The following is an 18000-nucleotide window of genomic DNA, read 5'->3' as shown; positions in this document are numbered from 1 at the left end:
GAGGTAAGCATTGTAATAAATCAGTTTTGTGATTTGAGCAGCATGCCATTTAAATAATTTATGGAGGAGTGCCTTGAATCTAAAATAGGCGAGACTTTGGCCCCAGGTCTAAGTGCCTACTGCCACTTTAAAATTTACTATTTTAGTGAACCTTCACAAATTGTAAGCCCTATGGAGACCAATTGATGATAATCATGGTGCACTGCAACCATGTTCTGTCCTCTCCCAAGGCTGTTACTTGTTACTGAGGCTGCACAGAATGGCTGACAAAGAAGTCATGCCACTCTGTTCTGTCCTCTCCCAAGGCTGTTACTTGTTACTGAGGCTGCACAGAATGGCTGACAAAGAAGTCATGCCACTCAAAGTTGGTGCAGGAAACTTAGTATGTCAAGGAGGTGCCTTGATGAGGAAGAATACCATAAGAAGCCGGCCATGATTTGAAAATTCAAGATGTAAATTGTGTCCTTTCCTCCCCCATCCATGTACTACTATCTCTGTACCTCAGGAACACATTTGCAGTAAAAATATCTTGAAATAAATGGAGCACGTTGAACAGGAGGCCCCAGTTAAGCAAGTTCAGTACAAAACTTTCTTAATTTAGATTGTTTTTGAAACTCCAGTTTTAGTTAAACTAGGTTTTTTGATTCAGAAAGAATATAAATCATTATGCCCAAGAGAAATTTCAAAGATATTTTACTACTTTGTACATAATACAATAAAATGTACTTAGTCACCTGAAATGAAATGAAATCAGGTTTTCATCTGAAAATGAATGCTAACTCTTTATCCTTGTCATGTGCCTTCAGTTTAAGGTCCTGATTTCAGTAAAGCACAGTGCCTTAAACCAGGGCCTGAAGTAGTGACAGGAGTTTGAGGCCAAACACTAAATATGAGTTCCTTCGAAGTGTCACTAGAGGTAAAATTAAAAAAAGGAAACCAAGCACTTTCTTGCTGGGTTTATGGTGGTTTCCTTTTTGTGTAGTAACTGTCAGCGGAACTAATTAAAAATGACAATTCATGCCTTTTCTAATAGTCTTAATCAGGCTAACTTGACAGAGGCTGGCCAGAAAAAGTATAAAGAACATTCAGTTTGGTGCAGCCTGCTATGGCTTGCTGCTTGTGCTAGATATTTATTCCTCCCATTAAGCTGAACCCACATCTTTTAACAAATACTGTGGTCGAAAGAAAATTGGACCTAATGTTTTTTTGGAGTATAGGTAAATTTGACCTCTTAATGTGTTTGTCCAGCTTTATGTGCCCTAAAGTTAAGCTTACCTTTACTCTGTCCCTTTTCTCCTTCAAGCCTTGCCATTTCTAAAGTACTCTATATCCACACTGTTGCAACACTTTTTTGTATTGTTTAATCTACAAATGATCTGCAGCAACTTGAATGTCAGCCTTATCGCAGTTGGTACTATTTTCATTTAGGATGGGGAAATGGTATGGTGATCTAGGCCCAGCCAACCTCTGTCAAGTCACAGTCTGGTTGACTGTGTTTTCACAACTCAACACTTGTCAAACTGTGAACCATATCACACTCATACTCTTTCATTTCTGCACAACATGCCAGGCTCTCTGTAGGTCTTATTTGTCCTTTCCAAGGCTCTCTGGCATGTTGTTCCAGCCCACCTGTCTGCAGTCTCCCTCTCCTGCTGTTTTGACCCACTGCTGTCTAGCCTCTCATGTCCTTCGGAGCCCCCTCCAGAGCTGTTACTTGTCCTAGCTCTGTCTTATCTGCCTTTCATGGCTTGTTTTACTTATAATTGCTAGGGTGCCCAGAGCCCTAATTACTTCAGGCTCCTTCCTTAGGTTCCTTAAATCCTGTAATTGTGTGGGATTAGAGGACTGTCACACCCAATTTCTCTTCCTGTTCATGAAAGGCATAGTCTGCCTCATTCTGGAAGTTAAGTTTGTATTACCTTCCCGGCCTCCCCCCAACTAGTGCTCAATTGCAAAGAAAGTGGCAGTAAGGCCTCTCAGACTTCTCCCCAGTTCAACCTGAATTTACATTTTTCCCCTTTGTGTAAGGTATGATAGCCTTCAATCACTGTCAGCCAGAAATTTTGCTGTGCTTCCTGGCAGTCCTCAAAGCACCTTTTGTGCTGGCTGGGGTTTGGTGTAGGTGGTCCAAAGCTCCTTCTGCTCTTCTGGGCCTTGTTGGTTATGGGGATTGTCTGCTGTGCCTCATTCCACTGATGCAACCACTAACAAACTCTTTGGACTGACTTCCCATCTCCCATCATCAGGGATCCTATTCATAGCCTTTTAGCCATCTCATTACTACTCACCTACCATTAGCCCCAGCCCCTCTATAGTCTGACATTCTTTGGGCCTCTCCAGAGTCCTGTGGTCACCACCTGTAGCTTCTAATGAGAGGTGTCCTTCATACCCTCTCCAGCTTGGTAGATCTTCATTCTTCAATAGCCTGACCGCAACTGGCATATATACCTTTGGCTTTCCAGCTCTTACAGCCCCTGTTGGAGGTAGTGCTGGAAGTATATTGGATTTTCTAGCCTTAAACGGGCCATGCATTAGTGCTGTTGGTGCTTCTTTCTACACCCTTGTGATTAGGTTCTTAATTTCCGTGCATAAAATAGTCCTGTAGAGAAGAGGCTTAGGGACCTGTATTAGGACTACACTTTACTTTCTTCTCTGTCTTTATATCTCTTCATAGTTTCTGTGTATTGCTACTTGGAGCTGTTTAACACCTAGCCATAGATCCAAGTCCCTGTTAACCCTTCCTTTATGCTGTAGCCAATGCCATATTCAGGGCTTTTGATCCTTGCTCAGTATATAAACCTGCGGGAGTTGCGAGGCCAGATTCAAGCCTCCCTCTCTCTATTCCAGTCCTCCTAGATACAAATGGTTGAGTAAGGCTGAGGGAGTGGGGATGGGAATCAGAGCAGCATTTTGGAGGAAGCAGGGCTTAACTTGTACACCTGTCAAAAAAGGCTGGCAGTCACTGCTCTAACTGTTTTGTTCTCCACCTGCTTTATTGTATTGACAAGGCTTTGATTCTGGTACTGATCCTCCTAGCAGCAACTCATGAGTAGCATGAAGCTGGCCTTCTGTGGAACAAAGTCTTTTGCTAGGTTGTTTCAGAAGACCTGGGGTACCATTTGAATTAACTTGCTATATAGTCACTTCCTTGACTAGCTCCATCTGCAAGTGTAACCTGCAGCTCTTGGAGTCTGGCTTGTTTTCTTCTTCTGTTTGTACTTGCCATTTCTTTACCCTGATGGAGTACCTGCATCATCATGGGCCATCTCTGCATGCTTGCTTTGCCTTCACCAGGCCTTTGCCTTTCCCTGGTTTGCCCATTCTAACTGTCTTGCTAGCTTCTTCAGTCTAGCCATTGGTTCTTGTTTTCCATTCATGAGAATTTTCTTATTGCCTCCAAACATTTTCTCTTTACCCCAGCTTCAGGTTCTAAGGTTATTCTCTGAAATAGCCTGTGTGGCTTCTGCCTCTCTCACCTATGGGATCAAGATCATTTTCTTCTCCTGCTTGTCTTTGGAAGCAGAGCTGGGTTACTTCTCTGGCTTTCTTGTATTGATGTGATGTCTGCAGCATAATATCTTTAGTTTTTTCTACCTTGTTCCTTAACTTTTAATCACCCAAAGGAATTGCATGAGGATTTTCTCTGCAAATTTGTTCAACGCTAACTTTTAAGCAGGCGCCTTTTTTCTAATAATTTAATTTTCGTTCTTCTCCTTTGTCACTGCACACTTCATGGACTTCCCTGACATCTTTCCCTTCTACAGTCAGAGGAGACCCTGGTGCATGCTTACCTGTAGTGCACCAGGCTGAATCCCCTCTCATTTCTCAAGGCTTTTGAAGTTCTGATGTATTACTTTCCCCTACACCTCTTTATGTACAAGCCATATCTAGCCCCACCAGTCCCAGGACCTTTGGGTCCTCCTCCTGCCCATAGCCAAGGTAACTATCTACAAGACTAGGAAGAAGTTACTGGTCAGGGAAAACCTTAGGGGACTATAGGGACTACACACTGGGCATGTCTACACGTGCAATTAAAGTACCTGAATTTTCTGCTCTGAAAATTCAGGTACATTAAATTGTGCCTGGGCATGCATCTAAATATGCTTCTGACGGAAACAGTTCAGTCAAGGGCAGTTCCTGTGCTGCTCTACCCCCCCCTACAGCAGCCAGGGGGAGCTCTAGGATCCCCCAGGTGTCAGCCCCTGGCTGGCAGGGGCACTGGAGTCAGGCCTGGGCTCTGTTGGGTGGGGTGAGCTGTCCTTACCCCCTGGAGTTCCCTCCCAGCCGCTTGGAGATTGGGGCCTGCCCTGATACTCTTGCAGCTGGGAGGAGCTGCATTAGAGCTGGGACAGCTCCTGCTGTGCCCTGTGGAGATCAGTGCTTAGCCAGGTAGCAGTTGTAGACCCTTGCTTCCTGAGCTGATCGGGAGCAAATAGCTCCCGGTCAGGATCTACACATGTGCTTTGGTGAGTTAAAGTGCTGTTTTTCTAGTACCTATATGTTATGGTACTCAACAGATGACAAGTCAGACATTTAATGTGCAATAATTTACACACATGTAAATGGTGACTTTATTGTGCATTAGTTTAATGCACACTCCCATGTAGGCGCAGCCATTTTCATTTAATCCTTTGTTATATATGACAGGTATTCTCTTCAGACCCTGTTCATCCATAATCTCCTCATCCCTTATTGCTCCCAGCCTCCTCCTGTTCAGAGGTATTCCCAGTTTATAGTCGTCAAGTAAGACTAATCTTTTTAATGAACATAAAATCATAGAAAATTAGTGTTGGGAGGAACCTCAGGAGGTCATCTAGTCCAACCCTCTGTTCAAAGTAGAACCATCCCCAACTAGATCATCCCAGCCAAGGATTTGTCTAGCTGGACCTTAAAACCCTCCAAGGATGGAGGGTCCACAACCTCTCTGGGTAACTTGTTCCAGTATTTTACTACCCCTCTTGGTGAGAAAATTCTTCCTAATGTCTAACCTGAATTTCCCTTGCTGCAACTTGAGACCGTTGCTCCTTGTTCTGTTATCTGTCACCATTAAGAACAGTCTAGCTCCATCTTCTGTGGAACCCCCCTTCAGGTAGTTCAAGGCAGCTGCTTTAAATTCCCTCTGTCGTCTTCTCTAAACTAAATAAACCCAGTTCCCTCTGCCTTTCCTCGTAACTCATGTGTCCCAGCCCCCTCACCATTTTCACTGTCCTCTGCTGGACTCTATCCAATTTGTCTACATCCTTTCTGTAGTGGGGTGTCCAAAACTGAACACAGCACTCCAGATGTGAAATAATCGCTTCCCTTGATGGGCTGGCAACATTCCTACCAATGTAGCCCAGTATGCCCTTGTTGCCAGCAAGGGCACATTGCTGGTTCATCTTCAGCTTATTGTCCACTGTAACCCCTAGATCCTTTTTGGCCGAGCTGCTGCCCAACAGCAGAGAGATGTGGCAGAACATTTTCTGGAGTATTTTCCAGTGCTTTATTTTTCCATGGGAAACTTTTCATTACTAAAAATTCATTGTTTCATAAAATCCATTAGTAACAATGAATGGATGCCAATACAATATTAGGCAAGCTTGGCAGCTTCAAAATTGCAATTATTGTTTTTCAGGTGATAATCCCTAGGAAGTGTATGAGAGAGTATATGTATATTTTAGTGATTTGTAAGCGGGAGAGTAAATATACTTGCATATAATCCAAACCAAAAATCAAGTTATGAATTCACCTAATTGGCTGTGCAGGTCAAATCAAAACCAAAGCTAAAATGCTTATTTCATCTCAGATAGCAAGTAAAAGCAAAACTAAAACTGTAATTAATTTTTTGTTTCACTTTCAGTTCAGCAAACACAGAGCCAGTGTCTCATTTCTTTTCTTGAGTTGGGGAAGTTGGAAGTGTTTGCATATGATCTGTTAGATTTTTAGTGATTTTTGCTTTGAAGTAGTTATAATAATGCCTAATCAGAAAAAAACTAGTGTGTTGGCATCATTATTGTGAATTTCAAGCCACTGAAGGAAGAAAGAAAGTTGGTAGATGTAAATATTGTGGGCAGAACTGTGCTAACACTGCAACAAGAATGAAGAAACATTTAATAACACATGGAAATTGTCCTGAAAGAATACAAGCCGTATACAGAAAGCTAATACAACAAAGTGGTGGAACAACATCATCTGAGGAAAAAGTCGACTTCAGGAATCTTACGTAAGTAAACAACTTGAAATGTTAAACAACACACAGTATAGAGTAGCATCTATATTGTTTTAAAACATGATAATTTTAAAAGTTGTTAATGCAACTCTGGGCTATATTGATTTATTTATTTTAAAATATTTGTATCCTGCTCTTCTGCTTGCCCTAAGTACGCAAAGTGGCTTAGGCTTACCAACATTTTTTTTTTTAATTACATAATAGATAAATAGTTAACTATTTAAAACCAGCAGAGTGAGCTTAGTCCTCTGGCCAGTGGCAGAGGCCAGACTATACTTCCCTTTGGCTCTGCAGTCCCAGGGCAACTGAGCAGCAAGTTCAGCAGTAGAGTGTTCTTTCTGGCCAGGGGTTGAAAGCAAGCTCCCTACTGCTTCTCCTTCTGACAGATGAAGCCAGACTAGAATAGACTAAAATAAAAATCTTTTCCCCCTTGTGTTGCAGGAACTTGGTAGCTCAAGTGAAATAGCAGATTTGTAAAAAAAGGCAAATGAAAATTTAAAGCTGCCAGGTCTGGGGGAAGAAGAAGCAGAATCCTTGCTTTCAGGATCACTGTCACCAGATATGCAATCCACCACGAGTAGCTGTTCAAGACAGTCAAGCTCTATATCAAGCTTTGTGGACAGAATGTCAAAAGAAAATCAAGAAAAAGCAGATGAGACATTAGCTTGAGCTATATTTGCAAGTGGTCCACCTCTTTTCATTACTGAAAATCAGTACTGGAAGGAACATTACAAATCAATTTGCCCATCATATCACATTATTGCTCATCATATTCTCTCAGAGAGTATGACAGAGTTCAAACAGTGGTTATTCAAAGGATTGGTCAAGCAGATTTACTGACTCCGATGTGAGAGAGACTGATATACAAGGAAAACTTTTATTGAACATTATGTTAGCAACACCTGAACCAATATTTCTGAAAGCAATTGCTACCAAATCTTCTCAGCATACAGGTGATTACATAGCCAAATTACTGAGTGAAGAGATTGAAAGTGCAGGTCTCTCTAGGGTGTGAGCCATTGTAACCGATGATGCAAATAACATAAGCTGTAGGGCAAATATTAAAGCAAAGTATCCTCATTTAATAGTATGTAGCTGTCTTGCTCATGGGTTGACTCTTCTGGCAAAGGACATAGTAAGTGTGAATACAGTGAAGACAGTATTGGCAAGCTGGAAAGCGATTGTAAAGGTATTGATAATCATCATGTTGCTAATCAGACTTTGAAGAAATTGCATAAAGGGAAATTGCAGAGAATCAGGGGAAGGAATGTGCATTTTTATTGCCAGGAGAAACTAGATGGAGCTCAGCTACAAAGTATTTACATAGTTTGCTACACACAGAGAACTGTTTGCAGTGTGTGTCAATAGACGACACAGTATCCCAGATTATTGCTATGAACATTCGGAAGCAAATTCTCACCAACAATGTGTTCTGGGTTCAAGGATCATTCCGTTTGCTACTACCAATTTCAGTGGCTATCAAGAAACTTGAACCAAGTCTTTCAAATATTCCAGAGATATTCAGACAACTGAATGAAAATCTAATTGAGCTTTTGCCTTCTTCACCTCTAACCAAAAAAGTAGTAGTAGTAGTAAAACAAATGTTTACTCTGAGAGCTGAGTTTTGCTCTCATCCAGTTCATCTGGCAGCAAACCTTTTGGGTCCTCAACACAGGACCACATTTATCAGAAGATGAATTATCTACTGCTCTCGATACAATTATGGAAGTAGCTTAGAATGTCCCCAACATCGATGAAATAGCAATGATGATGGACATTGACGAGTACCACGCAATAGAAAAACGTTGGAGCAAAGACATCATTTAGCAGGCAGTGGAGAATGTCTCCTCTCACCTGGTGGAAGGGATGCTGTAACACCTGACTGTTGTCCAGGATTCCTTTAAGAATCCTAAGCATTCAACCAACTGCAGCTTCATGTGGATGGAACTGGAAGGCTTTTAGCTCAATCAAGATAAAAAAGAGGAATAAACTAGCCAATGAACGCACCACTAAGCTTGTTTCTGTTTCTCAAAATCTCTTGTGTCTGGAGAATCAGTTGGAAGCAAAATTAGTGAAGAAGATGCTGTTGAAGTAGATGAGTGGACCACAGCATCTTATGCACAGTTCTTTGGGTGTGCTAAAATTCGTATGTCAATAGTTTTCAGTGCCTTCATTTTTTTTCCTTAAATTTAAACAAACAATGCAAGGGAAGTACATGCTATTGTGTATTTCTTTACATTTTTACTAGTATTTCAATAAAAATAATTTCTTTCCATGTAAAGCTTTAAATTTGTTTGACTATAACATTTAAACCACATTAAGTGTACTGTATTTATTTTTTTTCCTAATCAAATATTTCATTTCAAATACTTGTGCCTATTGGGACATACAATTAACATGGGGGTACTTTTTATTTTTGTTTACTAAATATATGTCAACTAAACATGCTAAGTCAAGATTGTGCTCTATTTATGGCATTGGAAAATTTCCAGACATTTTCCAATTCAAAATTTTGTGGAAAACCCACATCTCTGCCAGCCAGTCAGCCACTAGCCTGTACTGGTGCGTGGGATTGTTCTGTCCTAAGTGCAGGACTTTGCACTTGTCCTTGTGTACCTCATGAGATTTCTTTTGGCCCAATCCTCCAATGTGTCTTGGTCACTTTGAATCCTAGCCCTACCCTCCAGCATATGTACTACTTCCCCACCTTGGCGTCATCTGCAAACTTCCTGAGTGTGCACTCTACCATCTTCAAAATTGTTGATGAAAATATTGAACAAAATTGGCCCTAGGACCAACCCTAGGGCATTCCACTTGATACAAGCTGCCAATTAGACATTGATCCACTGATTACTGCCCTCTGAGCCTGATGATCCAACCAGTTTTCTATCCTCCTTTCAGTCCGTTCATCTAGCCCCTAATACTGATGCTAGTGTCTGTGACTCACCTTGTCAGTATCATTCTGCCTTTCCTGGCGTTTGAGGGACATTTGTCTGTGCAGAAGTACCTCCAAAGGACTGTAAGTTTCAAAAAGGTCAAACACTTAAAGCTAGTTCCTTCCCCACCTTATGTCAGAGGTTTTTAAAACTGTATTGTAGTTTTTGGTCTGCCTTTTTTTTTTTTTTTTTCATTTATAGCTGTGTCACCATCATCTCCCTAGCATGTGTGTGTGTGTATTGCCAGCTCTCTTGATTTCATTCAGTAAAGTCATTCTGCTCCAGGAACGGTTGTTGGTTGCACTTTTTTCCCAGTCTTTTCAAACCCAAAAGATCTAATACCATATTTTGCACTCCTTATCCCCGGCCATGTAACTCCCTCTTGGTCTTCAGTCTCCTTTGTTCCTCCTGCATCCTTAGGGTTGTTCCATTCTCCTATGGTAGGTCTGGGAATGCAGCAGCAGCAGGGTCAGCTTCTCCATATTCCCTGGTCTACAGACAGCCCTAGGGGAAGCAGGGCAGCTCCATGGATTCTTCACAGCTTTGCCCTCCCTGGGCTAGTGTTACATGCTTGGAGGCCAGAGGAGCTGAAATCTGCTCCTCTTTCACAGGGGAGGGGGAAGGAGAGAGGGAACATAGGTGTTCTTAGCTGCTGGGCGCTTCCTGCTCACTTCTCTTTCCCTTTTATGCAAATATTGCTACATTTCCTCTGAAGAATAAAGAATTATAGAAAATTAGGGTTGGAAAGGACCTTAGGAGGTTATCTAGTCCAACCCCCTGCTCAAAGCAGGACCAGCCCCAACTAGATCATTCCAGCCAGGGCTTTGCCGAGTTGGGCTTTAAACCTCCAAGGATGGAGAGTCCACCATCTCTCTAGGTAACCTGTTGCAGTGCTTCACCACCCTCCTGGCAAAACACTTTTTCCTGATGTCCAACCTAAGCTTTCCATTCTGCAACTTGAGAGCATTGCTTCTTGTTCAGTCATTTGCTACCACTGAGAAGAGTCCAGCTCCATCAGCTTTTGAACCCCCTTCAGGTAGTTGAAGGCTGCTATCAAATACTCACTCACTCACTCACCCACCCACCCACCTCTCTCTCTCTCTCTCTCTCTCTCTCTTCCCCCCCCCCCCCCCCCCCCCCCCCCCAAAATAAGGTTTCCCAGGCTCTCCTCAGAAGTCATGTCTTCCAACCCCCAATTCTGGAGAAGAACTGCCCTCTGCCAAGTCCTTAGAACTGCCCTCTGCCAAGTCCTTATTTCCTTATATTTTCCCAGAATGGTAGGAAGTGGTGAAATCGGCCATTAGAGTGTTCCCCCATTCCCCCCACCCGAGCTAGAAGGAATAGCAAGGTTTAGAGCTTCTTGCATGTTCGTGAGACTGGCTCAGCAGAAGTCAAAATTACATTGCTTGTGATAAAATTGAAAGTTGGTAAAAACTGAGTTTAGGTTCTTGGCTAAAAATGGAAAAGGGTTGGCCTCGTGACTTGATGGCAGTCTGAGTTTGATTGAGCTTTGATTCCCTAAACTTGAGAGAGTAATTTTCTTCATTGTAGTCTGGACAGAAATTAAATCATCATAGGTTTGTGGAGACTCTTTTGAGTTGTTAGGCCCAGGTATTGTAATGGGTATGGTACTGTCTGGTTTCTAGAGTAGAATATAAATCTTTTCAGCAGTTGTATAAGAAACTGTCAACAAAAATAAGTATGGGTCCCTTACTATCACATTCTAACGTACAAAGCTTGCTTCAGAGCTTTTGTGGTATTTTAGGTTGACTAAATCCTGGTCTGAAAAGTGTCCATGTACTTCCATGTCTGATGTATTGTTTTGTTCATTTTTCAACTTAATATTTAAATTAGAATGGCACTTTTTGTAAACAGTTCTTCAGTCAAAGAGAGAGGGAATTGACCTCATGTTCTAATGTAAAAATCAAACAAGAGAGTCTCTTCCAATTTAATATAATTTAGAATAATCTGTATGTATTCTAAAGGGACTCTCAAGGTTAGGCTCACAGTATTCAGTAGTGTTTACGTATACCAGGTGATTGTTTGGGGGAAAGAAGGGGAGTGGATCATCTTTTTGAACATTGATCATGCAAATCAACTCAAATGTTTTACTTAAATTCAAGATGGAAATGTATAGTTCAGTTTTGGGAAACTAATTAAACTTTCTATTCAGCTGTAGATACTTATCTCCTATTTCTTTTTTGAATAATTGCTTAAACCCCTAGCATGCATTGAGGAAAGATAAGTACTAAATCTACAATTTTAAAAAGAGCTAATTTTTTAATTAAAAAGAAAACCATTGAAATGACAAAATATGTTACCCAAGAACAGTCAAATCCTTATGAGATTTTTATTTCTTTTTGGTAGGAAACTTATAAAATTATGGTGTATCCTGATTTAAGCACACATTGTGGGTGCTTTTAACATTGAAATTTGAACTTTAAGCAGCTCCTCTGAATAGTTACTAAATAAAGTACTAAGTTTCAGGGTGCCATGTTATAAGTAGAAACAGTTGTTTATACTACAGTGACTGGGGTTTATAAATGTTGGTCTGTTGGCGCATGTTTGCGTACACATAGGATTAAAATAGATGTAATGTGGATATCCGACGCAGCTTGAAGTAGTGTTATTTACAAACTAATTTTAGTAGCCTTATTTCATTAGGTCATCATTCATTTCTAATGTGGTGTTAAATGCAAATATCCAAGTACAGCTAAGTGTACTATAAATTCACAGAGTTTTAACAGTTGCACCAAAAGGTCATGTACTCATGAGCATGCACATGTGGTTTGCAGCACCTCAAAGCAGATTGAAGTGCCGCAAACCACATGCAACGCATGTGCACCTGTTTGCCATGCTGCTAATTTGCAGCGCAGCAGGGCTTGGGTTTGTTTGGTTTTTTGACACTGGGGGATCCTGGTGTCAAAAAAACCTACCACTAAAAACAGCTGTGTGGCACATGTCAGCAGCATGTGCTGCAAGAAAAGGAGCCTGGCACCTGTGGTGGCTCCAGCCTCCCCTTCCCTAGCTGGGTCACTTTGCTGCGCACTGCAGCAGCATATATTTGTGCCACTGTTATTTGTCCCATGGGAAACCTGTACCCCTGCAAGTGTGTGCTCTTGGGGATGCGACCAAAGTGTTTAATATCCATCCTCCTATAACCTATTGCACTGTCTTTTTCAGTAATACCCTAGCTCTGTGATTACATGTGTGTTCTTAATTTCAAACCAAAAAAATGATTTATAGCTGGCTTGCTATAAAATCAATCTGAAGTTATAAATACCTTTTTGAAAGCAATTGTATCTAAATTACTTGATGGTATCAGTTTGATTAGTCTATACTGATCAGCATTAAAGTGTCTTTATTTTTTTCAGAACAAAAGAGATGAACATCTTTTGAAAAAAAGAAATGTTCCCCAAGAAGAAAGTTTAGAAGACTCTGATGTTGATTCTGACTTCAAAGCAGTAAGTTGCTTGATTCTGCAACTGCTTTTAAAATGTAATGGCTAGAAAACTTTTGTTCTTTTTTCATTTACTTGAATGATTTGAGTTTTGTATTCAGTTACAAAAGTATGAAATTGGACACACAGCAAATATGAAAGGGCATAATGCCATTGAAGTTAAGGTAGTTGCACTATACATCAGTGCTCAAATGTTTGTTCAAAAAGTTTTAATATTTAATTTAACTTTAGTCTTCCTGTTGCTAAGTAATCTTTCTCTTTTTTTTCAAGCAAAATGTAACACTAGAAGCTATATTGCAGGTATGTTGAGTTATATATCTTCATTTTTTAAAAATTAGCACTTAATGCCAATTTTGAGGTTTTTTAAAAGATTTTTACTGTTATATTACAGAATGCTACAAGTGATAACCCTGTAATCCAGCTGAGTGCTGTACAAGCTGCAAGGTAAAGAAAAAACAGTATGCATACTACTTACAAAAAGCGCCTTTGATATAAGTTGTTTATTCATCTGTCATATTTTAATTTTACAGAAAATTGTTGTCTAGTGACAGAAATCCACCTATTGACGACTTAATAAAATCTGGAATTTTGCCAATCCTGGTAAAATGCCTAGAAAGGGATGATAAGTAAGTACAGTTTAAATTTCCTCCTTTCATCAGTTTCTGTGATTAAAAGCCAGTCTAATATATTTTTTATATTTATATATATATATAAAAAATAGTTAAAAAATTATGGTCCAGAGCCAATGTAGTCTGTGGCAGTCTGTTTGCTTTTTTCACCTTGCATGTGTATAGCTGTGATTGATATGGCTGAAGGGACCTCATGAAGCAATCTTGTCCAACCTCCTGCTCAAAGCAAGACAGTCCCCAACTATATCCTAGCTAAGGCTTTGTATACCCAGCTCTTAAAAATCTCAAAGATTTGAGATTCCACAGGCTCCCTGGGTTCCAGTGCTTTACTACTCGTCTAGTAAGAGAGTTTTTTGTAATATCTAACCAAAACCTCACCCATTTCAACCTGAGACCACTGCTCCTTGTTCTGTCATCTGCCACTGCTGAGAACAGTTTAGCTCCATCCCCTTCGGAACTACCCTTCAGGTAGTTGAAGGCTGCTATTTAATCCCCTCTGTCATCTCTTCTACACATCAAATAAAACCAGTTCCCTTGGCCTCTCCTCAGAAGTCATGTGTCCCAACCCTCTAAATATTTTTGTTGCCCTTTGTTGGACTGTTACCAATTTGTCCACATCCTGTCTGTAGCAAGGTGCCCAAACTGGATGCAGTACTCCAGATGTAGCCTCACTAGTGCTGAATAGAAGGGGAATAATCAATTCTCTTCTATCTGCTGACAACACTCCTACCAATGCAGCCCAGTGTGCCATTAGCCGTCTTCACAACAAGGGCACACTGTTGGGTCATATTCAGCTTATTGTCCTCTGTAACTCCCAGATCTTTTTCTGCAGAGCTGCTGCTTAGCCAGTTAACCCCCAGTCTGTACCAGTACATGAGATTAGTCTTTCCCAGGTGCAGGACTTTGCACTTGTCCTTATTAAACCTTATGAGATTTCTTTTGGTCCAGTCATTCAATTTGTCAAGGTCTCTGAATCCTAGCCCTACCCTTCAACATATCTACTACTCCACCCAGTATGGTGTCATCTGCAAACCTGCTAAGAGTGCACTCTATCCCTCCTTCCAGATTGGTGATGAAGGTATCAAACAAAACCAGTCCCAGGACTGACCCTTGAGGCACTCAGCTTGACGCCAGCTGCCAACTAGACATCAAGCTATTTGATTACTGCCCTTTTTAAGGATGACAATCCAGCCAGGTTTCTGTCCACCTTACAGACGGCTCATCCAACCCATACTTCCTTAACTTGCTTGTGAGAATTATACGGTTTCCCGCAACAAAAGCCTTGCTAAAGTCAAGGTGCATCACATCCACTTCTATATCCAGAAAGCCAGTCATCTCATCATAGGAGACAATCAGGTTGGTCCAGCATGACTTGTCCTTGGTGAATCCATGCTGACTGTTCCTAATCACCGTCTTCTCTTCCAAGTGCTTAGGAGTGGATTCCTTGAGAACCTGCTCCATGATTTTTCCAGGAACTGAGGTGAAGCTGATCTGGCTGTAGTTCTCTGGATCCTCCTCCTTCCATTCCTTAAAGGTGGGCACTGCATTTGCCCTTTTCCAGTAGTCTTGGACCTCTCCCAATCACCACCAGTTTTAAAAGATAACAGTTGGCAGTTTTGCAATCACATCGGCCAGCTCCCTCAGCACCCTTGGGCACATCGTGTCCATCCCCATGGACTTGTACACATCCACTTTTTCTAAATGGTCCCTAACCTGTTCCATCACCACTGTTAGCTACTCCCCTCTCAATTGCTGCCAGGTGCAGTAATCTGGGAGCTGACCTTGCCTATGAAGACTGAGGTAATATTATGGATATAACTGAGATCATGAATATAAAACCTGTCAGCTATTTTTGAGAATGAGGTTTTTTTTCTTTCTGTGCTGTCCAGGCAGCCTATCTGGAGGATGTTTTTCTAGCAATGTTCTATAGGCAGCTCAACTCAGAAACCTCCCTCCCTCTGCCTCCCTTCACTTCCCATCTCCCTTCTCCCAGACTTGCACATCCTTCATGTCTGCCAAAGAAAGGGGGCTGCATATTTTTTCAGTCTTTCTTAACTTCCAAATCTATGCTTCTGACTCCCTTAGTTCTTCCTACAAAAAGCAAGGCAGTGACACCATAGAGACTAACTAATTCAGAGAGACTTAAGCTTGTGTAAGCAATCTTGCTTTGTCGGCTGCTATAAATGGACCTGTAGAGTCTGCTCTGCTGTGCCTTCTGAATTGAAATTAACTAATCTTAACTCAAATAAACATAACTAAACAATAGCATCTCTTACTGCAAGTTGCATTTCATTTCTTGTTCTACATCTCCAGGCTGCCTGGTTCAGTAACTTACTATACAGTAAGTATGTATGCACTGCAGTCTGACTCCTCCTTGTGGGGAGAGCAGGAGAGAGCAAGAAGCAGCTGCAGGCAAGTCCCAGTAGGGCAGGGGTTCAGAAAACATTTGGCATGTGGCCACTACAATTCTGTGGCTGTGGACCATGGTGTACACACACTGCTGGCTTAACTACCACTTATTATTGAAGTGCCTAGTAGTGACATAATTAGAGTTGCATTCTAAAATGGAGCATATAGTTTTTCTGTAAAAGTAGGTGACACAGGCAAAAATTTCATATCCTGTGAATTTTCTGTGTAGCTTTCTATGTATGCTTTTTTTCTTCATACATTTTTAATATAAAGTCTTTTGAAATGGGCAGAATTCTTTTTGGGCAATTCTTTTCATTGTTGACTTGGTGTATTGATCTTGGTATGGCTAGATGCTGAATAAATGTTTTTTGTTAATTAAAGTTAGATTTAGAGTCACTTTCAGCTGTTGTTCATGTTGTTCTTAAAATTTGTGCTAATTTCACAAATCTGATAGCTGGGCAGGGGAATAGGGTGTGCAGAAGCCTGATGGTGTCATGTTGCATTTACATAAAACCTTTTCCAGGAGCTACAGATTTGTTGGGTAAACCCTTCTTTGTATGATAAAAATACATCAACAGAGAAGCATTGATGAATATAATCTTCTCTGTTGGCAGATACTTTTCTGTCCTTCCTGGGTCTGCATAGTTCATTCCTTTTCTAGGCCATCCTTGAACAGTAAAATGTCTAGGAAGTGAACGCACAAAAATCTTAGTGAAGCAGTCAGGGTCATGACTTATTCAACATAAGTCATGCTGGAAATCAAAAATAAAGCCATTTAACAGTACATACTCTCTACTTCTATACCCAAAGCAAGCCTCTTACTACAGCTGCCATAAACTACAGACAATGTGCTATAACTTTCATTCTGCCTTCTTTTGTGTAAGTGCTAATGACAAACTATGAGCAGTCCTTTACCTAAATACTGTGTCTTATTATATCATGCTTATGCTATATTCAGTGTGTATGGTTTTAGATCATGGGTATCCTTTCCTAACACTTGCAATATTTCTTATTAATCTAGAGCCTGTTGAACAAGGTGTATAGTCCCCTGCCTTTTTAGGTTGAGTTGTGACAGGAGCAGCATCCACTAACCTCATTCCCATTCCAGTGCTGGCATGAAACACTAAATAATGCATTTTCAACACCACTTCAGTGGGATATAAGGCCAGATGGATCCAGTTAGTAGCAGTTATGGTTAGTGACTGTTGATACATGGTTGTGAATTGGTATGAAAACAGCAGAATCCCTTACCGTTAACTTGAGGGCACTACCACTTGTATATGTACCTATGAACATCTTGGAGGGTGGGGGTGGGAGTGAAGCTTTACTCCATGTCTGTGCTTCATGGCAACTGTTTATCTGAATGTTGATAACCTGGGGTAAGTAGAAGCTAGACCAGTATAACTTAGACCTCAGTGAAAAAAGTCTGAATTCATGAGATCTTAACAAGGGCAGCAGAAGTCAAATGTTTTAGTGGTTTTCCTCATTTTTGCTCCCTGAACATTGCAGCAACAGCATGCTCAGTTCTTGTAAAGGTAATGGGAAACTGCGTTGTGAAACCAAATGATTACTTGAACTAGGCATATATGGAGTTTTGTTGTCTTGTTTTATCTTTGGGGTTACAAGCATAGTTGTTGATGCACCAAAATGTACTTTTTTAGGAGAAACATTGCAGTTATGGGTGTACTAAAAGATTTTTTTGAGCCAATACCAATAGCCAATTATTAACGAGTCATGCTGGTGGATACCAATCCACTTGTCGATATGCAGCCCAGCAGCTTGGAGAGCAGTATCTGGCTAGTAGATCTGTCAGTGGTTTGGGTGAGGGAGGGGAAGGAATGTGGTGGGGGCAGATCCCTCTGCAGTGGGAGAGGGAGTGGGGCAGGTGCTGCTCAGCCAGGGCTGGGTTTGGGATGGAGCTGCATCAGCTCGGGGGGGGCAGATCCCACTGCTGTGTGCACCCCAGGGGGGCCATGGGGGTCATGTACCCCCTGGATCTGTGTGCAGGGTGAGAGCAGACTGTCACTGTGTGTTTGGGGCCAGGGACTGCACCAGCTTCTTCCTGGTGGGGTGCTTGGCGTGGAGCTGTACTTGGGATGGGCAGTAATACTAGGAGGGGTGGCTATGGCAGAGGGGGAGGGGGGAGGGATACAGCCACCCCAAAATTCACTGTTGCCCCCTCTGCCAGCATCACTGCTGCCCAGCCTGAGTGCTGTGCCCCCCCCCACCCCCGCCTAGGAAGAGTCTGGTGTCGCCCATGGCCCCACCTGCCTTGCACACAGATCCAGAGGGCACATGTTCCCCATGGCTCCCCCGGGGATGTGCACACAGTAGTGAGATCTGCCTTCCTGGACGAGC

At 41.6% G+C, this 18000-nt stretch overlaps 1 protein-coding gene across 1 annotated transcript in view; it reads left to right on the top strand.

Moving 5' to 3' along the window:
• KPNA3 (karyopherin subunit alpha 3) overlaps positions 1 to 18000 on the top strand; it is a 91636-nt gene that overhangs the window by 39765 nt on the left and 33871 nt on the right. Inside the window, exons 3-6 of the mRNA XM_090026119.1 lie at positions 12519 to 12608; positions 12875 to 12904; positions 12996 to 13048; positions 13135 to 13230. Of these exons, the coding sequence (XP_089882245.1) occupies positions 12519 to 12608; positions 12875 to 12904; positions 12996 to 13048; positions 13135 to 13230 (269 nt within the window). The remainder of the gene's footprint in view (positions 1 to 12518; positions 12609 to 12874; positions 12905 to 12995; positions 13049 to 13134; positions 13231 to 18000) is intronic.

The sequence above is a fragment of the Crocodylus siamensis genome, chromosome 1 (assembly GCF_052110815.1).
Source record: "Crocodylus siamensis isolate JL-2025a chromosome 1, ASM5211081v1, whole genome shotgun sequence".
NCBI classification, from domain to species: Eukaryota; Metazoa; Chordata; order Crocodylia; family Crocodylidae; genus Crocodylus; species Crocodylus siamensis.
This window is presented reverse-complemented; position numbering and strand designations above follow the sequence as displayed.